General features: G+C 41.6%; 1 protein-coding gene across 6 annotated transcripts in view; it reads left to right on the top strand.

Annotated features, from left to right (window-relative positions):
* The window catches only part of ARHGAP32 (Rho GTPase activating protein 32), a 393,773-nt gene that overhangs the window by 107,391 nt on the left and 263,096 nt on the right, over window positions 1-23,286 (top strand). For 2 of the 6 annotated variants that reach the window (XM_074936790.1, XM_074936786.1), the window contains exon 1: window positions 19,342-19,497. The exons of 3 other annotated variants lie outside the window; for them this stretch is intronic. In XM_074936790.1, the coding sequence (XP_074792891.1) occupies window positions 19,394-19,497 (104 nt within the window). In that variant the 5' untranslated portion in view covers window positions 19,342-19,393. Of the gene's footprint in view, window positions 1-19,340; window positions 19,498-23,286 lie in introns of those variants that run through there. One more of the 6 variants, XM_074936785.1, reaches the window with a different exon arrangement.

The raw sequence follows: 23,286 nt of genomic DNA, 5'->3' as shown, positions 1-23,286 counted from the left end.
ACTTCAGGCGGTAATGAAAGGAAGTCTAAGCCAAGAGAGGTCAGTTTAACCAGGGAGTTGGCTTTAGAGAGAACACTCCCCCCCCCTCCCCCATATGTTGAATGTTACTGGGGTATAAACAAATAGTGCTGGTCCACTTTTGTTTTTTTATTTAAGGGCATCTGTCTACAGTCTAACGTAACTTTTTTTCCAATGGTAACATATATTCCTGTAGTGTTCTCGAGTCTTTGATTTCAAAGATGTGTTTAATACTGCTGTGAAAGACCCATTTTCTTTCATGATGGAGTAAAGAATGCTACGGTGTGTTAGAGAGCAATAGAACCTCTCTGTTATACGTTTTTCATTTCGTAATTCTCACCCTACAGAGGTCTCTTTTTAGCATTGTCTCTTGCTTGCTCTGGGAACAATAAAAAGTCCAAAATTAAAAAAAATACCCTATTTTATCTTTAACTCAATATCAGCAATTAGATTGCGTTAGCCATTTGTATTCTAAAGAGTTGTGCTACTAAAAACAGCTGTGTAGCAGAAATCAGGGCATGAAGCAAAGGCTCATTCTTTCTGTAGCTGTGAAATCCTCAATTAGTTCCAATTACTGGTGAAATGTGGTAAATACATTTTCCAAGTTTGTGTTTAATGTTACCTATGGATTTCTGCATGTTTGTAAATGGTACCTTGTAGGGATGAAAGAGGGTGGATATATTTGTTTCTTAATTGCTGATTTAACATCTTTCATGCCTATTAAACTGATTAAATTTAATCAGGAAACAACCTACTGGCCTTGTGGGGGCTGTTTCAACTTTATCTGTTAGATCTTTGCTGTCTTTTTTCAGTGATGAAGGTTCAGGAGCTGAAGGATCAGTAGGGCCTTGAAATCTAAGGACCCAGTGCTATGAGTTGTTGAGTTTCTGTGGCTATTAACTGAACTATTTTTGAGGCAACCTATTAACAGATTTCATGGCACGCTGAGTTTATTTTTCTAGCGTCAGTTCTTTGGTTTCTTAAATACTTTTAATATTGTTTTACCCACCTCAGCACCCACTGTGTGTTGTTTATTCTAGACCTTGGGCCTTGAAAACAATGCTTGACTTTTAACTTCCAGACCTCACTGCTGACTTCCTTTTAAGTGTCTGATATCGTAATGTGCACCTGCTCTTGTTGGGATGCTCTTGTCCTCTCTCCACACGAGGGCTGATGGAAGTTTTTCATCAAATAGCTTTTTTTGCTTTTTTAAATAATTTTTTTTGTGTGAGTTCATATTTTTCCCTATAGTGCGAAATGTTCAGTTTTTTGACAAAATGAGAAATTAGTTTCTATTTCAGTCCCATGGAATTGAAATGAAAAATGTTACGTTTTTGTTTTTTTCCTCCCTTTCTCTTTTTCTTATTTCTAGGGGGAAAATGGGGAAGAGAGGGGAAACACTTCATTTGGGGGAGTGAGATGCTTCTGATTCTATTTTATTCTACTCCAGATGAAAATGTTTTGCTTTGAATAGTTTTGTCAAAACATCTGTTTTTTTTTTTTCATTCCAAAATTTTTCAGAGAAAATAATTGTTGTTGTTTGAGCCAGCCCTGCTCTACACATCTGGGAATTTGTCTTGGTCAGTGCTACCATCTGGAGACTTGCTGGAAATCCATCCTTCCAATCCACAATGCACATTAACATAGGCTTCTACCGACGGTGCTCAGACTGGGTACCTATGTACATGGTTATACAATTTCCCCACTTCTCTCAGTTGCTGGAAATACATAATCACAAACATACAGGTATTTACGTGCTTATTGTCTAGATTTTCAGTGGGAGCGGGGATTAGTCTTTCGCTTTGAAAGTGAAGCCATTAGCTAGGATTTAAATTTCAGGTACATTCCCAGGTAAAAGGAATTGATCATTGTCTGCTGCTTCATGGCTGTTACGTACTGTATGTGAATAAGGTAAATTTCCCTTTTTAACCACCAACGCCAATGTTAAAAATATTGAAATTTCATCAGCTGATGTCTGCTATTGGCTACATTGATTCATCATCTGGGAAGACATGTTTACTGAGTGATGGCAATCATAGTTACAGAAGAGGCTTTTAGAAAAAAAATTCATATGAAATTGGTGTATGTACATATTAAAACTAAAACTTGCACGCCAGTGGAAAAAGTCACAAATACAGTATTAAGGCTGATAAAGAAATCGTAATAGAGGTAGGCACAAGGCATTGGCACCACTTGTGGAAACAAGATGTACATTTTTAACAGCAAGAGTAATTAACCATTGGAACAACTTACCAAGGGTCATGATGGATTCTCCACCACTGACCTTTTTAAAATCACAATTGGATGTTTTTCACAAAGATCTGCTCTAGGAATCCATTTTTGGGAAGTTCTTTGGTTTAGCTTATATAGGCGGTCAGACTAGATGATCACAGTTGTCCCTTCTGGTCTTGGAATATATCAGTGAGACTATCAGCCTTACTTTAGAAAGTCACCAATGTTCATTTTTTGGAGTGTGTGTGTTTTTTCTCGCTTTCTTCCCCCTTCTACCGCCCCTTTCTTTCTGGTTAGGAGTGTTTCACTTTGTGCTCAGTGTAGGGTGTTACATGTAATTGTGTTTTCGCTTCATATCTCTTTCATGTAAGGTCATACTTTGCTCATATCACTAATCTGCCCTAATAGAGGGTGTTAGATTACTCACATTGGTAGACCAGTGAGGGAGTGCCAGCAGTGTAGGAAGAGTGCTACTTCTTCCAGCCAATTGTAAGTGCAGGGTCTCTGTGTATTACTGAGTGCCAGGTTACATCGGGTTGCTGTATTGGGTTTGGGAGGAAGGATGGGCTTGTGGTTAAGGTGTTCGGCATGAGATTCAGAACTGCTGGGTTCTGTTCCCAGCTCTACAACAGACTCACTGTGTGATCTTGCACAAGACATTTTACTTCTCCGAGACTGTTTCCCCATCTGCAAAATAGGGATAGTGCTCAGTTCAGATGTGTGTTGGGAGGCCTAACTGATGGCTTGTGAGGAGCTCAGGTACTGACTGTCTCCTCCCCATAAAAATGCCAGTACACGAAGAATCCACAGTGGCGCTTCTCCTGACACACCAGCAGAATCTGAACGGCCTCTTCTTCAGCAAGCCCTAAAATCCATTTTGAGTATGGGTTTGTGAAGTGTGAACTAGTGAGGGTCTCTGCTGTGTTTGGATTGAGATCAGTACCTTTTTGTGTTTTGAGGGTGTTAACAGAGTTTGTGTGTCTCTAGACAAATACAGGAGTTGGTATGGTTTTAAATCTAGAATTTGCAGTTAGTAGGAACAATTCCCTGAGTTCCGTTTAATTATCCAATGATTTAACTGGCAAAGTTTTCCATCATGAAAATCCCTACAAGGCAACACAGTGTTCTAGGGGGAGAGCATGTCCCTAACTGGCAGGGGGATCAACACAGGACTTCAGTAACGTTCCATGCTCCCCATGGAAGTAGCAGTGCTCTTACCCATGGGAGTAGGGGATTGCGTGTTACTTTCTAGTGACTCACTTCTTCCGGCTCATGAGTAGCTTTGATAAGCTCTGGATGCTGCTGCTATCCTCTGTCAGGACAAAGGATGGTGAGCCATAGGTGAGGGAGGCGGGGACTAAAGGTAGAAGATCTGGTTGAATGGGTTCAGAACCCATTTCACCACCTCTTGGGATGAAACCATCCCGATCTCTGTGTGCAAATTTGTGGGAAACGATATTGTAGCTAAGTTTAATTTTATTTTCAGAATACAGTGACTAAGCCATACTGTGGATTATTTAATTACTAAGTCACATTTCTTAAAGATGTTTTGGAGGAGAGTGTGAAAAGCTATGCAAAGCCAGTAAATTTTTTTTCTTGGAAAAAACTGCATTTTTAATGAGCCTTTCTTGCACAAAACTGAAAAATGTCTAAAAATAATGCTCCTGAAATAAGACTTTTTATATGGAATTACAGCCCTGAGCAAATGTTTATGCGTTTTTCATAAGCTCTGGAAAATAGGATTTATGAGTCTCAGTAAAACCTTATTTATATTGTCACAAGATTCTCAACTGAAATTATGCATTCTATTTTTATAAATCCATGTATATGGACACTATGTGGGGAGTGTGTGGGTAATACGTGTATATACTCATTGAAATATGCTCACTCAGATTTCACCACCATTTGTGTTAATATTTTTCTGGTTTCCTGGGTACCAAAACACCTGTCAGTTTTGTCTTCTTGTCTGTCCTGGTTACTTAAACCCAGGGGTTTGTGTGGTATTTTTGAGAGGGATTATCAATACTTCGGCACCGGTGAGGCCACACCTGGAGTTGTGTCCAGTTTTGGTCCCCACTACAGAAGGGATGTGGACAAATTGGAGAGAGTCCAGTCCTTATTGGGGAAAGCCCCTGGTTATATTTGAGACCTGCTTGAGCCCTGGTTGTCATCTCTGTATTTAAACCAGCACTTCTAGGTCTCGGTTCTGCCCATGGTGCATTGGCACATGCAGTATCTCATAAAATTAACTACTGTGCTGGTGCACAAGTGACTTTGCAGGATTCACAGTGATGTGCTTTGCTTATAGGACAAAATCCCCAGAATCTTATTAACAAAAATCTCAGGGAACCATCTGTTAAATCTTTCTTAATAGCTGTTTCTGCTTAATCTGAAGCATTCTGGGCAAGTGTGTGTGATGGTAAGGAAGACAGTTTTGCATTAATAAGGACCTTGGCTACTTGACTGAACTTTCAGCAGGGAGTAGATTTACATTTTATTTGTCTATAAAGTGCCTTTGATTCAAAGCACTGGCTACAGGTGGTCCCAAGTGAGAACAAGACACCAATTTTGTAACAAAAAAGACGAGATTTGCTTCACTAGGAGTAACAGTGTTTGGGAGAGGAAAACACAAGTTTTGAAATGATGAAGTATGTCGTAGAGATGGAAAGAAGAATTTTGAGGCTCGGGGAGAGAGAGAAGTAGATATTTAGGAATGGGAATGAACAGTAAAATAATAGTGAGATGAAAGGTATAAACAGGAAAGTAGAGAGTAGTAAGAATTATGGCATGAAGTGAAAGACTGAGAATTTTAAAAAGCAAGTGCAGTTGGGTAGGAATCCAGTGAGGTGTGTAGCAAAGAGAAGGAAGATGTGAACAGTAAGGCAAAATGAAGATCAGATGGGCTGCCTGGTTTTTGTCAATTGAAGTGGCTGAAGATGAGATTTTTGAACTCCAGCATAGGTAGATATTGCAGCAGGGTGGGGTTTTGTTTTCTTTTGTGGGTGAAGATTTAGGTGCTCATCCTGCAGTTGGATCCATACAGAATCCAACTGAAATCAGTGATGCCTCACGCAGGCACAAGGGTCCACCTTCGCAGATCCAATTGCAGGCTCAGGGCCTTAGTTCGTATAAGCTCTTCGGGGCAGGGTCTTTTGTCCTTTTTTTTTTTTTTTTTTTAAATTGATGTTATTTAATCTCTGGGAAGCACCATGCAATGTTATGGCACTATATAAATGGTGGTGGTTGTTGCTGCTATTTATTATGTATTTTATTTGTTTTATCATAATCATGGACCTGGATCCTGTTGTGATTATATCATCAGTTAATACTTTAATTTCAATACATTAAAGATTTTTAATGTATTGAAATGGGGGAACTTTTGGATCCATGAGATATTTTAGACGATAGTATCCATGAGATTGAGCATTGACTATAGAGGCAAGACATGTAGAATAGTTTTATTAGTAATGGCTAAAATTTATTTCAGTGGGTCAAATATTGGAGTCCTAGTTGGTTAATGTATGAACAATAACAGCATTTTGCTGGTGTCTGTGTGCCAGAAAAAACAAAAACTAAACCAACCAACCAACCCTCAAACACCTGAATATCTGGGTGAATGTTGCATTATAACCACATGGGAGCTGCTTCATCATGGGCTATTGCTGTCCCAAGTGTGAGAGATGGGAGGGGTCCAGGGGAATGCGCTAAAAATGGTTTGAGCCCTACCTGAAGCTGAACCCGTGCAGGACAGAGGTAATTCTGATGGGCAGAGAAAATCACACTGAAGAGTTTGCATCCACGGTGCGCTCTCCTTATGGCTGAAGGTTACACACTCACATTAGTCAGTTGAGTCTGTCGTTTAAGAATGCCCCTGGATTCCTCACTGATATGAAGCTCTCACAGAGCAGTGTGTATGAGTAATGCTTTCTACTATCTTCAGGTGGCAAGAAGACTCCATCTCATCCTGGTGGATGCTGATTTGGCCTCAGTTATATATGCCTTTGTTGACTCCCATCTGGACTACAGCGATACAGTATACCTGGGCTTAAAGCCCTTTGTCCTTAGGAAATGCCACTTGATACAGGACGCTGTAGTGTGTCTCCTCAGCAACACGAGCGGCTGCAAATGAATCACACTTGTCCTCCACTCTACACAGGCTTCCTGTAGACTATCAAGTCAAATTGAAGGTTTCAGTCCTTTTCTTCAGGGCGCTCAATGATCTGGACCAAGCAGATATAAATGATCTCATCCCCAGGGTGAGAACCTGGTTGACAGCTCCACTCCTCTGGCACAATGGAACTTTGTAATCTAAGGGTAAAGCTCGTCTGTGCAGGAGACAGAACCTTCTTGGGAGCTGGTGCAAGATTCTGGAATAAACTCCCACAAGAACTAAGGATCATCACAAACCTGACCATCTTCCACTCCATGGGGCACTTCTCCAACCTGCCTTCGCTGGTATAAACACAAAGCAGCGTGTATGTTAAAAAACAAAAAAAACCCCAACTTTCCCTGAAAAACAAAACCCTACCCAAACAAACCCCTTACACCGCACGTAGAATTCTCCTTTGGGGGAGAGGATGAGAGAGAGAACAAACCACACGTGACAGATGTTAGTCATGTCACTTAATGTACTACTGGAAGGTGCTTAGATACTACAGTGGTGAGAACTAGTGTGAGAGCCTGTATAGAATAGAATGGCACAGCATGGGCTCTATTAGGTGTTCTTCAGCGCCACTGAAACTGCAGTGTGCAGTTCCCTGGTATTCACATGCCAGAATGCACAATGCTTCTGAAACCCTAGTGGCAGAAGTGCTCTCTCTGGGGCATGCGTACTGGGGAAGCTGCAGAGAGCCCTTGGGATGATCAGAGTTGTGAGACAGAGCAGAGGGCCTGCTGAGTTCAGCCCTCCTTTCCCCTGGTTTCAGTTGCCCTCTTCTGCCGCTTCCTACTGCTCAGCTGCCCCTCTGGTTCCAGACTCCATTCAACTCCACCCCACCCCACTGCTCGCCTTGCCCCAGTTCTAGATTTCCCTCTGCCACCTCCTTCCAGCTTTCTCTCCACCCCACCCCCATCCGTTCCCCAACCTCTACGCACAGTTACTGATCGAAGATCGAATTAGGCCATTGGTGCCCATTTCTGGCCATTAATGGTATAAAACCGAGATTAGAAAAGTTACCTGCAAAATACCAACACTGCCCTGTTTCCTCCCGGCCCTGAAAGCCACACATTTAATTTACATTGGCACACAGAGAAACCAGTTCTGCTCTCCCTTTCCCTTGTACTTCATTCTTTGGAGGGCAGCTTGTTGCTGCCGCAGCAGCTGCCTGACAACCTTCCCCTCCTCCCCACTCTCTTCTTCACCACCTGCTCCTGAGGGTCGAGAGGAGGTGGCTGCTGCCTGACCCTGGCTCTCCCGTCTTTCTAGGGAGAGAAAAAACTAGCAGCGCTTTGGGGGTCTCTGTTTCCACATCTCACTGTCCTTTCTAGGAAAGGGTTGTCTTCTCCTCTCAGCCCTCTAGTGGATCTTAAATCTTTTTCTTGCTCACGGCAAGTGGGTTTCTCAAGCCTTGATAGAAAGATTTTGAAGAAAAGCCAGTGTAAGGAACAAAATACTCCTCATTTTTAAAGCTGAAGGTCCATTTCTGGTCATCTGATTGCTTGGTGTTTAGATCTGAAGTAAAGCTGCATTATTACTATGATAACACAGAATTGTCATTGTGCTAATTAGAGAGACTTCTATGAGGCAAATGTATTTCAAACATACTCTGTTTTTGCTCCCTGTTAGGTAGGATAAAGAAAAATGAATCCTTGTCTTCAGTTCCCTAGAGGGCAGGTGGCTGAGACATTTTATAGTACTAAGCAGGTGGATACCACAGATGCTCCTTGAACACAGTATTACAAAACACACAAGTATAGACCTGTACCAAACGGCTGCTTATTCAGACAGCATTGCTGGGAGAGAAAAGTAGTGTGGAAATAATATAATTAGTCATCTAGTTAGTGTCTACTTTACAAGGCTTGGTTGCTCTTTGCCCTGGAATAATGTTTCAGCAGCAAAATGTTACAGTAGCTGTTTCTTCAGAGCCCCACTGATGGTTGTGGCAGGGAAGAGTGTACTCTTCCTTTGACAATTCAAGTCAAACGCCTGGTGTAGGATCAGTAACCGAACTGGCTACCTGCTAACTCTACTTCCATGTGCTGGTTTTAGTCCAGCTAAACTAGATATTTGTTGTTTTAGCTGCTTGTTATATTTTTGGGAAGTATGGTGTTTAACGTGTATTTTTTCTCTTTTCAAACACTTTCACTTGCGGCCAGATTGTGGCTCCACAGCCTCTTTCAGCTTTGCCGTGCTGCAGAGGCCGGGCATCTCAGTGGAAGCTCTCACAAGCTGTATGCCTCAGGCAAGCGTGATACCTCCAGGACTGCAGCTGTTGCTACAACCATTGTAAGGATTTAAGTACGTGCTGTCTGGCTGAGAGGGACCCGACCTCCGGGCCAGTTAGGGGTGATATGTGTGACCCCACACTTACTCTGCCCACCTAGAGGAGAGGCATTTGTGTGTCTAGCACAGCGTTTCTCAGATGTGACCACCAGGGGCTTTTCTTATAACCACAGTCTCCTGGATGGTGATTGTGGGGGGAGGCGCAAAGCGCAGACCCTTCCCTAGGGCATTGGTTGGGCCCTGCTTCCCTCTGGAGGAGCAGGCAGCAGGTGTGGTTGGGCTTCAGCCCTGTGGTGGCGGGTGGCAGGCTCCAGCCACGTGGCTTCAGACTCCATTCCCTGGCCGTGCAATGGCGGGCTCTGGCTCAGAGCTCACCTCCCCCCCACATCACTCCTGGCCTCTGCTGCCTCCCCCAGTGCCCCATTGCCCCTGGCCCCCTCTGCCTCTGTACCTACTTCCCCCGCATCCTGGGCTTAATTTGTACCTGGGCTTGCCGGGGCTGAGTAAGTCTGCTGTGAAAAGTGATATTTGTATGTTTGTTAATATCACTTTTCACAGCAGACTTAGTAGCTAGCAAGTTTTTTTTTAAACGCAACCGAAAAAAGACAAGAATGTGGAAAGCACCTTATTTGTGTTTCTGTTCTGTTTAGGTCCAGTAAAGAACAGAGACAACTGTAGATTATATTTATATTGAATCTGCAAAAAAAAAAAAAAAAAAAAACAACAAAAAACAAAAAAAACCCTACATAAATAAATTACAACGATTTGGATGTGTATATGTGCATTCCCTCCCCCAGCTAATTTAGTATTTTTGGAAAAATGTCAGAGCGGCCATCAGCCAGAGTTGGTGGCTGAACTTTGAGGCCACTGAAAAATTAGTTGTGAGAACTCTCTAGCACCAGCTAGATTTGTGAACTCCTTTGTCCTTTTTGGGCCTCATCCTCACAATGGTGCCGAGTGTGCTCAATTACCACTGACTTCTTGTGGAGTCAGGCCCCACGAGTGCAAGGGTGAGGGGGAGCCTCCTGCTGTCCTTCATTACACGTTCATTGTTTCATCATGCACCCAAGCAGGGTTAAGCCTATTCTAGTCCTAGGTGTTTAGAAGGGTTGGTGGGTTTATTTACCTACTCTTTTATTTAGATTTATTAATGGTTTCTTTTGTTTTTTCAACAAATCTGTGAGACACTGATAGACATCAGTGAGTTTGCTTATTGTATCATAGAGGTGATGGAGACTATACCAGGAGATCTACCGAGGGGATACTTGTCTAGGTGGAGTAAAAATAGAGAGTGGGAAATGGCTTTTGAAGGTGATTAATTGCTGAAGTGAGTGATGATGGCAAAAGCTGAATGCTCTGGGCATCGTTCTTATTATATGCCAAGATGTGAGAAGATCCAGAAATTCAAACCCTCTTTTGAAGAGAGCTGAAAGCTTTATGCTGCTGCTTGCTCAACATTTCCATTGTCTTTGGGCTGGGGGTGTGGCTTATGTGCATTATTGAAGGTTGGGGCTAAAATGTAATCATCCAAAGGAGTGGCTGGCATGGTAATGAAGTGAGGTGGTTGGACTCAGTCCGTGTCAATCAGAATTTCAATGTAGCTTGTCAGAGGATAACTTTTTTTCTCTCCCTGTAATGCCAGTAGTTGAAATCCTTCCATTGTCATGTTTTAGGGGGCGTGAGAGACTGAATAGACCATGAAAGACTATGTGCTTTTAGCATGGTTCGAAATAGGTAAAATGTGCTGTTATATCCTCTCATAAGAGAGGTATTTTGTACCTCTGTCACCCGTTGGCGGTGAAATTTCCTTTGATGTTCTAGACTACTAAATAGATTTTCTTGGAAATATTTAGCTTACATCTGTTTTGGCTGGCCAATTTATTGTCATGTTTTGTGAAACTGCTCCCGTGTATATTAAGTGATGGCAAAGCTAAAATCGAAACTGGAATGTGGAATCAGAGAAAGCTCTACTTAAAACATTTTTTAATATTCTATTCTGAAAATTGAAATATTTTCCCATTAAATTTGGTTTGCTTTTGGTATCAAAAGCAGCCTTACATTATCTTGCCAGGCATACATTATTAATTACAATCCATTTTTAATTTCATGAAAAATTATGCAAAGAGCAAAGCAGGAAGCTTGTCTTTCAGCATTCTGCTCATTTGTTGCCTAGATAACCTCAGTGATTGCTCGAGGTTAAATTTAAAATTTGGCAGTCTAACTCTGGGTTTGTATCTTTTTAAATGGAGCAAGATTTAAACTCATGGAAATTATCTAAGGAGAGTGGATGTATTGGCAAAGATGACAAATGCTATTCAGAATTGATAATCCCATTCTTCATGAAGATGACAGGTACTGTTTTTAAGAATGAATTCTGTTTGTGATAGGAGCCCTGGTTCAGCCCTCCTCCCTCCCCCCAACAGTTATTGAAGTGGTATAAAGATGAATCGTTATGGAACTCAGGGAACTATCATTGTTGGGAGATACAAACCCGGAAGTTGGGTTGAGTGGGGCTGCCGGAAAACCGTTTTCTGGGTTGGAGATGAGTTCTTACATTTGATGCTTTCTCCCCCTCAGGATTAAAAGATGAATGGTTTCCCAATCTGTTGCTAATTTATCAGCAAGTCACAGCCTGCAGTTAATTACATAATTCTGATCCTTTCTTGAGTTTCACATAATACAATCTAAATATGCCCTTTGAATGTAGCACAGCGGTGTGGTCAGAGTTAATATTGTAAATACTTAGCTCTTGATGGTGCTTTTCATCCATAGATCTCAAAGCGCATGACAAAGGAAGTCAATATTTTTTTTTAGAGATGGGGAAACTGTGGTACACAGAGTGTCAAGTGACTTTCCCAGAGTCACCCAGCAGATTAGTGGCAGTTAAGAATAAAAACCACGTCTCCTGAGTCACAGTTCAGTGCTGTAGCCGCTGCTTCATGCTGCCTCCCAACAAATCACAATTTGGGATACTTCTTTGAAGCCTCCATAGGCAAAAAGCTTAGTTTTGTTTTGCCACCATGGTAATTATTTCAGCACAAATGTAGGTGAAAAACAGTTGGCCTGCAGCCAAGGCTTTGTCTGTACTGGAAAAATTACCCATTGCAATGGGGATAGCTGCACCAGTGCAGAACGTAGTTTAACTTCATGAATACATAAAGGCAGACAGAATTCAGGAATTGGAGTTTGCAACCTGGCTTTCTCAGAAATGTTTTGCAGACCAGTCTTATTGTCATACTCTGTCCTAGCATGAAAAGGGACATTAAGGTATAATCTTGTACGCTCTATGGTATGTTGAATGGCCAGATGCTACCATTATGGAATTTCAGACTGCCATGTAATTGGAATCTCTTCTCAATATGTGTGCTCGTGTTAGTTGGCAAGAGCCCCTGTCGGTGTCTTTGCAAGGATATGTTTGCTAAAAGTTCTACGACTGCTGCCACCACAGTTTCAACTCTACTAGTCCGAGATTCAGAGATTATAAAGCCAGAAGGGACCGTTGTGATAATCTAGTCTGACATCCTGCATAACACAGGCCATAGGATTTCCCTGAATTTAATTACTGTTTGAACTAGAGCATAAATTTTAGAAGAACATCCATTCTTGATTTAAAAACTGCCAGCGATGGAGAATCCACCGCAAGTCTTGGTAAATTTTTCCAATAGTTAGTTACCCTCAATTACAAATTAGCATAATATTTCTAGTCTGAATTTGTCTAGCTTCAACTTCCAGCCATTAGATTTTGTTATACCTTTATTTGGTGGATCGAAAAGCCCTTTATCATCAAATGTTTGTTCCTCAAGTAGCTACTTCTAGACCATGGTCACATCATCTCTTACCCTTCTCTTGGTTAAGTTAAACAGCTTGAGATCCTGGAGTCTATCATTATGAGGCATGTTTTCCAATCCTTTAATTATTTGTGGCTCTTCTCTGAATCATCTCCAGCTTATCCGTATCCTCCTTGAACTGTGGACAGCGGAACTGGCACAGATTTCGTATAGTGGTTGTACCAGTTCCAGATGCAGAGATAATATAATCTCCCTGTTCCAACTGGATATTCCCTGTTCATACATCCAAGGATTGCATTAGCCCTTTTGGCCACAGAGCCGCACTGGGAGCTCATGTTCAGCTGATTAGCCACTATGACCCCCAAGTCTTTTTCTGGATCGCCTCTGTTCAGGCTAGAGTCCCTGTCACCCTGTAAGTATGGCTTGCATTGTTTGTTCCTCGGTGTATAACTTTATATTTGGCCATATTAAAACACACATTGGTGGCTTGTGCCCAGTTTGCCAGAAGAACGCTCTATCAGTGACCTGTCCTCTTCATTATTGGCCAGTCCCCTACGCTTTGTGTCGTCTGCAAACTTTATCAATGCTGATTTTGTTTTCTAATTTAGGTCATCGATAAAAGTGCTGCATGTTATAGACCAGGAACCAGTCTCTGTGGAACCTCAATAAAAACACACCCATTTGATGATGATTCCCCATTTACAGTTACGTTTTGAGACTTGTCAGCTAGCTTGTTTTCAAGCCATTTCATGTCTCACATGTTAATTTGTTTCTGCTTTCCCAATCAAAATGTTGTGTGGTACTATGTCAAACGCCTTATAGAAGTCTAAGTATATTACATCAACAGTATTGCCTGTAATGACCAAATTTGTCATCTTATCAGAAAAAGATATCAAGTTAGTTTGACAGGATTTATTTTCCATAAGCCTACATTGATTGACAATAAATATATTCCCCTTCTTGAATTCTTTAATGAGTCAGTCCCATACTGGCCATTCTGTTGTTTTGCCTGGGATCGATGTCAGGGTGACGGGCCTATAATTACCAGATCAACCCATTTCCCCTTTTAAAATATTGGCACAAATTAGCTTTCTTCCTGTCTTCTGGAACTTCCCCAGTCTTCCCAGTGATACTGAAAATCAACATGAATGGTTCAGAGAGTTCCTTGGACAGCTCTTTTAAAACTCTTAAATTCAGGTTATCTGGACCTGGTGATTTGGCAATGTAATGATGCAAATGCTGATATAGATTGGCTTTGGCTGACATTTTAAGCAGTGGCCTCTAACCTTGTGCAGAGCAGGCCTTCACAATATGGTGCCTAAAAGGCTAGCAGCCACTGACATCTTGTCTGTAGTTGCAACACTACCATCAGGGGACCTTAACCTATGGTAGCAACAGTGGGGAGTTCTAATAACTATGTATTGTTGACAAAGGTATTTGAGTACCTGCTGGCTGTTACTATAACTTATCACTTCATAAAATACACATTAGTTTTCTTTGCATAGTATTATTGTTATTCGTCAGCTTTGAATTGGAAATTGTAGCTGGTTTGACAAGGTGGGTTTAGTTTCACTGCTGTGAGTTCCTTGTAATCTTTTACTAAAAAACCCCTGTTCCGCAGCTACTTTGAGGTGCAGAAGAGTATTCTCTTCTAGCTTCCAGCATACTTTTTTGCTTTCTCAACAGATATTTTCACCTCATTCTCATTGTACTCTGACTGATAGGGCACTAGACTCTGACCTAGGACAGTGGATCCCAAACTTTTTACTAAGGACACTGAAACTGCATTTTGCCTTTTTTTTGTGATCCACACAGGGTCCAAATTGTTTTGGAGGGGGGGTGTGTGTTGTAAAAATCATAGGCAAGAGTCTTTCTCCTTGCCCCAGTGAGGGGCACCAGCACCAGCCACTCCCAGCAGCACCCTCCACCCTGGCACTGTAACCCAGTGCTGAGTGGGAGGCTCCAGAAGATGGGATGTTGGAGAGCAACCCCACCCCACACTCATCCTGCAGCCACAGGACAGAAGCTGGGCACTGGGTCTGACTCCCCAGTCTGGGCGTTGAAACCTGGCACATGGGATTGCAGTGCCACTTTGGGTTTATCTCAGATACACCTCTCAGGGGGATGGCTGGGCCAAGTGTGACTGAGTGGTGTTGCGACCTAGTGTGTGGGGTCGCAATGCCACTCAGGTTTGGCCAGGCCAAACTTGAGTGGCACTGTAACCCTGTGCAGTAGATTGCAATGGCCAGAAATGGGAGCTGGGTCCAGCCCTGTGGGACAGGAACTGCCACTGTGGAATGAGTGCCGGGTGGGCTTGCTTTCCAACCATCCCCCCTCTGTACTGGGCCTGTGACCCATCTGCAACCTTCCCATAACCCACTGTTTGGGAAACGCTGACCTAGGAGACTTGGATTCCATTTCTGGCTCTGTCACAACTTGCTGTGTGACTCTGGGCAAATCTAGTCACCTTTGCTGTATGCTTTTTCTCCCTCCCAGCCATTGTCCATCTTGTCTAATTAGGTTGCAAGTGCTTTGGGGCAAAAACTCTTCTTCTTAAAGGGTTTGCACAGTGTTTAGCACAATCTCATCTGAGGTCCTAATCTCATCTGAGGTCTCTAGGTGATACCATCATAGAAACTTTTTTCCCCTTTCTGCAGTAGCGACATGTACATTACAATAAGTACAAGCTGCCCGAGGATCCTAGCTTTCTGAATACTGATAAGTAGGTCCTTAATATACACTCCTCACCTAAGAGGTAGCTAAGCAACAGATGGGATTTGTGTGAACGTTCTAAAGTTCATTAGAATATTTAATCATTTTGAAAAGAATCCATTTTTGAAAACTTGAAATCTGGCTCCCCCGCCACACCGCAAAAGAGATCACTCATCACCTTCTTATCTCATCCCATACAGTCTGTGAAACCATTTATCCTACATCTTCAGCTGAGCTTGGTGAGGTATATCTGTGTTTGGATGTAATGCAATAACTTCTAAACACTATGTCACATCCATTCTAAAATTTCAGGGAATGCTCTAGGGCTCAGTGGGAAGAATCCTATTCATCTGGGGAAAATTGGAATACCAGATGAGGGCAAGTGGGGCCACATGGACGGAACCCCCTTCAAGCACCTCTGCAATTGTCTGTAGATCAAAGAACTGGCTGATGGCCCCAAGTAATACTTTCCAGTGTAACAATACCCCCTATCTCATCTCTGCCCATCCTCCCAATGGACTTTAACATGTTGACACATGGGATGACTTATCTCCTGGACAGAATGAAGATAAATAATAATGGTGAAGGACGGTGGGGCACACAGCACTCCTAGCTTGAGGGGATTGGGGGGGGGGGTTGCAGAGAGTCTGTGAAATAGAAGGGGATGGTAGGGAGCATGTGGGGGATGCAAGGAGCCCTGATGTGTGCAACGAAGCAACAAAGTGTGTAGCTCCCTAGTCTAGGACTCTTATTTGCATTTACATCACATGTCCGTTTTTTCCCTCTCCTACGCATCCTTTGTTTCCCCAGTGGAGTCAGGATTAGCCTATCCCACTTGTGCATACTTGCTTTGGTGAGCAAAAATACATTCGTGTTGGTCAGACTCTGGAAGAAAGGGCCCTAAGAAAAATAATCGGGCTCTCTAGGCACTGAACCAGTCTAACCAGTTTCATTGTTTTTCCCTGCGGCTGTTCACCTCTGCCAAATCTTGCCAATCGACTAGCCTCCATTCTTCCTGCAGCCTATTGAACTAATGCTTAAGAAGACCATGCTTAGGTATTAGGATTATTAAAGAAATATATTGCTATTCATTTACACAACACTTTGCAAAATCAGTCAATCTTGCTAATCTTTACAACTGAGCGTAATGCTTATTTCCGCTAATAGTCCTGTTGAAATGGTTGCATCGGGACTATACTCTGTGATCAGATCTATGATCAGTAATAAGTATTTTCAAACCATCAGATTCATAAATAAAACTTATTTCCTTCCCCAAAGAGCCTAGAATGGAAGGGCTTGGACCTGCAAAAAAATAAATAAATTGTAAGGACTGCTCATGTGAGTATAGTTACTTGTGTCTTTGTGGCTAAATAATTACTCTTCTTACACAGTAGTTTGACTTGGCTCCCAAGTACCATGATGGCAGTTGTATTAAAATGCCTAGATGAATGATGAGCACCAGTGCCCCCCCCGTACATTGAAACAACCCTGAATTTATTTTTTCTGACACTGGGTCTGGTGAGGATGACTTTGATTGGCTTGTAATGTAGGGGAAAAACGATTAATACTTTCTTATGACTGACTGTTATTTTGCAACTCTGGTTAACCATGTTTTGAGGTTCTCTTTATTTTGGTGGCAACAAAAAGGTGATACAACTTACAAGAAAGGGCCCAGAAATGTCCATGGAAGTAGCTGCTAGCAGCGTGAGGATTCAGAGGTGCCTGTTTATGAGCGTTCTAGCAGTATCCATTACTTGGCTCATACTCTGCTCAGGCTTTTCATTGCAAGATTTGATCTCCTTCCATGTTGCCCTGTAGTTGACTTTGAAGTTTAATCTGTATTTAAATCGGTGAGATTCCAAGAAGCCATTCAAACAGCTTGTTTGAAACAGACTGGGGATGCTGTAGTTTCTTTGGTTTCCAGCTAATAATTTAAGGGGCACCTGTGGTGTTAGATTATCTTTTTGTCTTTTTAGGAATTTTAGCTGTCTGTAGTAAGGGTGAAAAAAATATAGAGGGTGAAATCCTGGCTCCATTGAAGGCAATGGTCAAACTCCCGTTTTATCTAGAGTACCTTCTCAGTCATTTCTAAATTGCATAACCCAGGAATGCGTAGGCTCCCACAGGGATGTTTGGAGGGCTTTTAACCCATGGTGGTGATAGGTGTGTGTTTTTTTTTTTTGTTATTTTTTTTGTTTGGTCTGTATATCCCTCATCTTTCTAAACTTCCGATGACTATCATGGAGTACAGTGACCCTTAGGGCACCTCTGTGATTAAAATACTGCCAAATAAAATCACGTTACCTCCTCTAGAAGACTCTGGGGCATATTCTGGTCGAGTTTTCAAAGCAGCAGTAGGATTTAGAAAAGATGCCTGATCTTTGTTCCATTGTGGAGAGCAAATTTTAGGGTTAATCAAGTGTTTTGCAACGTGCAAGGAGCTGGGTGCTATATGATTGGATCTAATTCATTCTCTATGCAAATGAAATATTCTGGTGCATGCCAGGTGTTATAATTCAGATATCATGGGAGATGATGCCCTCTGAGCACTCTGGTGGCTTTGCTTACCTGACATATGTTGTAAGCGCCTTCCTTAGGGCCAGTTTCTGTCACAGGGATGTTTTGTCACTGTTCACATTGAGTAACATCGTACTCACTGTCTGTGAACAGTTCTGTCACTGTTCACCTTGAGTAACATCGTACACTGTGACTAATCCCATTGAAATCAATGGGGCTTGTCACCAAGTGTTAACTGGCATGAGTAAGAGAGGCAGAATATAGCCCTTAGATTGCAAACTTTGCTTGGAAGAGGACATGTCTTTGTATGTGGTGTGTACAGCCCTGGCACAATCAATGTTTGCTCCTGATTGGACCACCTTGTTGCTGTTGCAATGTAAACACTGAATATTCGTTAAAGTAATGGCTTGCAGTTTTGACCCAGGGTCTTAACTGATGATAGTAATAATACGAGGAATTCACAGCATTTTACAGAGTTAGGAATCAGTCGTCACTTTGTACCGCTGGGGAAAGATCAAACAACTTGACCAAGATCACACAGGAAGTTAGTGACAAAGTCAGGATTACATCCCAACTCTCCAAAGTCTCAGGGCAGGTGTACACTGGAAAAGCTGCACCTCTGCAGTGCTTTAGTGAAGACGCTATTATGCCGATGAAGAGCTTCTCCCCTCGGTGTAGTTAATCCACCCCTGCGAGAGGCGGTAGCTTTGTTGACAGGAGAAGCTCTCCTGTGGACATAATGCTGTCTACCTGGGGGGCTATCACTGCGTCGCTCGGGGGTGTGGATTTTTCACACCCTTGAGCGATATAGTTATACCAATATATTTGTACTGTAGAGCTGTCCTCAGTCCTAGTCAATAAACAGACCATGCTGCCTCTCATATATATTTAATCGCCTATTAGAAGATCACTTTCCCGAAGACGAATGGTCTGTCGTCACTCTTTTGAGTGGATTTGCAAGTTAGGCTCTAAATTAAACTGATGTTTGCCTCCTACTTTATGGTTCAGTGTTAAATTGATAAATGTAACAAAACTTTGCTTGTCCACAGTTCCTTAAATTTAGGACGTCAAAGTGCTTTAACAGTGTCAATGAATGAAGCCTCAGAGGAAGCAAGTAAATGTCCCCCAAACAGAATGGCAGAGAAGTTATGTCAGTGTGTGGCAGAGCTGGGGATAAAATCCAAATTTCATAACTTTTAGTCCTAGTTGGCCATTTTCTGCAAAGTTATTAAAATTATTTAGGAATCAGAATGGCCAACCCAGGTAAGCACGTCCCTGCCTGGGTGCTACATGGCACAGAAACTGTCTGTTAGCCTTCCTGCTTCAGCTTGGAAAGGGTTACAGCTGGAAATGCCTGTATCAGCCTCAGCAAAACATGAATTGGTATTAGTGAGCAAAGAAAGAATGGGAACCCAGGCTTGCAAGCTGCTTTGTACTTCTCATTGCTGATTTTTCCTTCCGATGTTTTGGGAGGTGCTTGCACACAGCTGACATTTCTGAGCCCGCCTGAGGTGGAAAGCAGTCTGTATGTACTGTATCATTAAAGAAGGGGTCGGGGGTCGGGTGGGGAAACAACCTCAGTTTTTAGCCCTTTCTTTCTGCCTCCTCCGCGTTCTCCTTCTCTCACTGCCTTTAGCCAGCTGCTCCTGCAGAGTGAGCGTGTGTGTGCGTGCGTGCGCGCAACATGGAGGGAGGGACTGGAGCTGCTGCTGCTTTTACCAATATCTATACAGCTGCTTCCATTGCAGGGACGCTAGGAACTGGAAGCAATCTTGATGAATCCGAAAGGTCAGTACTATCAATAAATCACCCACAGATATATACTCCTGAAAGAAGCTTTTTTTTTTTTTTTTAACCCTCCTCTCATAAAAAGAATATTAGGCAGATATTTTAGCTGCTGCAAGGAACAGAATCGTTTCACGCTGTGTCTTAGCCAACAATGTCTAATAAAAAATTAGAGCATGACAGTGTTTTTTAAAAAAGCAGGCATGTCATTATCACTGAGATAATGCAAGTTCGTTAAAAAATATAGAGAGAGAGCCTAAATTTAAGACTATCCAGATTTTAAGTTACAGGATATTGGTATGGAAGAAGCGTAAATTATGTCATGCAGTCAGATTTTTATTATAGATTATACTAGCATATAAAAAGTAGTCAGGTATAATAATTTGGTATTTCTTCATTGCTCACCCTTTATATGATCGTCTCTTCTGAAGCTTTTTCCAGTAAAATTGGTATAAAATGTAGGAATTAGTGTAATTGAAACTTGCATTTATTTAATCTAAAAATAAAATGTTTTGTGTGATGCTGTCTTAAATAGGGTAAAATACATAATCCTTACTGTGGCTGTATTAAAAGAGCAATAGTTGTTGGTATTCTCAGTGTACTTTTAATGCTTTTCTTGGTTAACGAACTGCCTTTGCCACTGTATGGTTTTAGAAACCCAGCGTTGGAGGTCCAGGTTATCATGTGGTTAAAATTCTTGTGGAATGAGGCAGTGCTGATGATCTTCAGGGCGAATCTTCTCCTTCACCCTTGGCTTTATACAGTGGCTGATATGAAATAAGCCTATTGCTGTTCCAGTCCAATTGGGTTTTTGTACTTCTGGGCTAAGAGCACATAAATATTTTCTTGTGGAGAAAGAGGGGTGGAAAGGCAGTTTTATTTAAAACTTGCCTTCTCTGGCATGGCTGTCACCTCCTACCTGGTCTGCAGATTGTTTTGCAAAACCAAAAGTTATTTACGAACATAGCTCCAGGAAGCAGAAGACTCAGACTCTCCTATTTCAATGTATGATGCATATAAATTAAGTTTAGCTATTTTATGCTGACTCCACCCACTTGGGTTTACACAGCCGTAGGGGTGCAGTGGATGATTCCTACTAGTGTTGCAAAGGAACCCAAATAAATCCAGATTTCTTTGAATTTGTTTCCCCCCCCACCCCCACCCCCCCGCTCGTGGGAACTCTTAATGTGGTCTCCACACAGTATTTGAACCATCCAGGAACTAAAATACCCTGAGAAGATTGGATGTTGTATAACATTGGCCCCATTATAGGCTCCCTTATTCACTTATATAGAAAAGCCTGGCAAAAGCCTAAACACAAATACCAGAGATAAAAATACTAGAACCCCCACACTTCCTAATTTCCGTTGGCCATGTAATAATAAATATGCAATACTTTACATATTCCAGGTTGCTGTGCCCACACCAATGTGCAGGGTTTTGTGAATAGGAACATCATGGGATTTTCTTGTTTGGTGTGAATTCCTTAGGAAATGCACGTGTTAGGTGCATAGCTTTATGTACTAAGTGAGGCGGCTATTGTTTGCAAGCAGATAACAGTGTTACGTTATGATATACTGTTTCCATTGCTTAAGGTGCAAGAATGTGGTTATTTGCTGAAGATCTGTTTTTCCTTATAGAGAATGTGCAGCATTCGTCTAAATGGATTCCAAAGTTCAGGGATGTCTATAGGTGAAATCTGTTTTAATTCCAGGCGTGCTAGCCTTTTTTCCCTCTATCGTGCAAATAGTCCGAGATATGATGGAATTAGCGTTTTTGGCCCTCCTGCATCCTGCTTTTCAGAGTATAGATAAAAATTTGCATTGATTTTTGGTCAGGATTCAATTTGAAAGGATTATGGGAATATTTTTAACTTTTTGCACTGCCCATGCTTTGCTCCTGATGCTGACATTTTGTTTTGCTATAGTGTTGGTTAGGGAATTCTGATGGTTGGTACAGAGACATGATGCTAAATAGTACAAACTCAAGGCCTAATCCTCCCTGACCTTACTTGGGCAAAAAAACCCTCCTCCTTGCACAAGTCAGGATGGGGTCCAGATGTAGCAATTGTTTTGAATATTTTCTTTCTTTTAGGTGTAAACTTGGTGCTGGTAAGAGTGGAGCAGCTATTAAAAGATGGCCAGATGTAGTGCAGGCAACGATTGCCCAAGTTTCTCTCTTGCAACAAAGCAGTATGCTTTATTTCTGACTTGCAACACCTCACACTAATGCCAGTCTTTGGCATGTCATGTTATGTATGTGCCAAGTTGTGGGATGCTTTGTGTGATGTGGCCTTGCGTCCATGAAGACCTACCTTGAGACCGCTGAGCTCGCTTTTATTTGTGACCTGAACGTGTCCTCTGCTCCTCCTTACTTTATTTTCTTGCATTTAACTGGTTAGAAGTACCTACACATTCTTCTGAATTTCCCCTCTCAGGATCTTTGTGCTTTTCTTGGAAAAAGTATTTCAATATCATCACTAGTAAAAACAAATATTGAAAGAGAGCGTAACTTACTATCGTTATGGATCAGTAACGTGAAACATATACCTTTTCAGTGTGTGTGTGTGTGTGTGTGTGCTTTAACATTTTTTGGCAGTCAAATGTATACTTTTTGCAGTGAACAATCAAATGGTTGTCTTTATGTGGCTTAAAATTCCACTTTAATGTAGAGAATAAAGAAAACTAGTAATTTAAAACAAAATTACGAGTTTACCAATTTAGAATTTTTCCTTTATTAAACTGTATTGTTTCATTACATCTGAAAAATTTAGAGAAACACAGGTGTTGGCTTACGGGAGTAGAGCATGATATTCCAGTATCTATCTCTGAGAGTGGCCAGTGATAGATATTTTAAAGGAAGGTATAAATCTCCAAGCTTTCACCTATATTTGCACCCAGTTTTACAGCACTTGTATCACAAAAGGAAATTTCTTCCTGATCCCAACTAATGATAGGTTTAAAGACATGAGGACTGATAGCTCTTGTGCCTTTTTACTAGCTAGTGAGAGCAGATGCTATTCTTATTCATAGGTCTCTAATCCTTGTTTTAAATCTTAGTAATCCATTTGCTTCAATATCCTGCACTAGTGAGTTCCATGGGTAAATTATAGGTTTGTACTAAACTATTTCCCTTCCGCTGTTTTAAATGTATTGCTAAAATATCAAAGGCCCTCTTGTTTCTGCATTGTAAATAGGAGTGGCTGCCTGGTGAGCCCTGTCTACTATCCATTAATTTCGGTATCTCTGACTACTGTTGTTATTGATTTATGTAGTATACAGTGCATTGCAAACACAGAGTAGAACTCTCCCCTGAATAGTTCGTAATCTGATACAGACAAAACCTGATGTGGGAAAGAAGTTCAGGTAAGGATGTGTGTGTGTGTGTGTGTGTAGAAACTATTGTGAAGGAGAACAGGACAGGATGGATTCCTAATAGAGGTGGAGTTTAAAAATATATATAAGAGAGCTGTTTGGGACATTAACTTTTCCTTCATGAAAAATTTGACAAAAACAAGAATTCCAGTGAAAATGATGTTTTTACATTTTTTTGGTTGAGAAGCTAAAAACAGAATTTTTCAGTTGTTGAAAATAAAAAAATAATAACTTCCCCCTAATTTTTGGCAACATACATTTTGTTTTGGCCAATCAAGCTAAAATTTTGGTTTTCCTGAACATTTTCTCCTGACTGTTTAAAACATCATTTTTTGGGTGCCAAAACCCAAAAACTTTGAAAATGTTTCAGTTTTCAACAAGTACCTGCCAAAATAATCTCAAGTGGATGTTTCCTGCA

The sequence above is a fragment of the Natator depressus genome, chromosome 22 (genome assembly GCF_965152275.1).
Source record: "Natator depressus isolate rNatDep1 chromosome 22, rNatDep2.hap1, whole genome shotgun sequence".
Classification (NCBI taxonomy): Eukaryota; Metazoa; Chordata; order Testudines; family Cheloniidae; genus Natator; species Natator depressus.
Note: the sequence above shows the minus strand (reverse complement) of the source record. Positions and strands in the feature narration are given on the sequence as shown.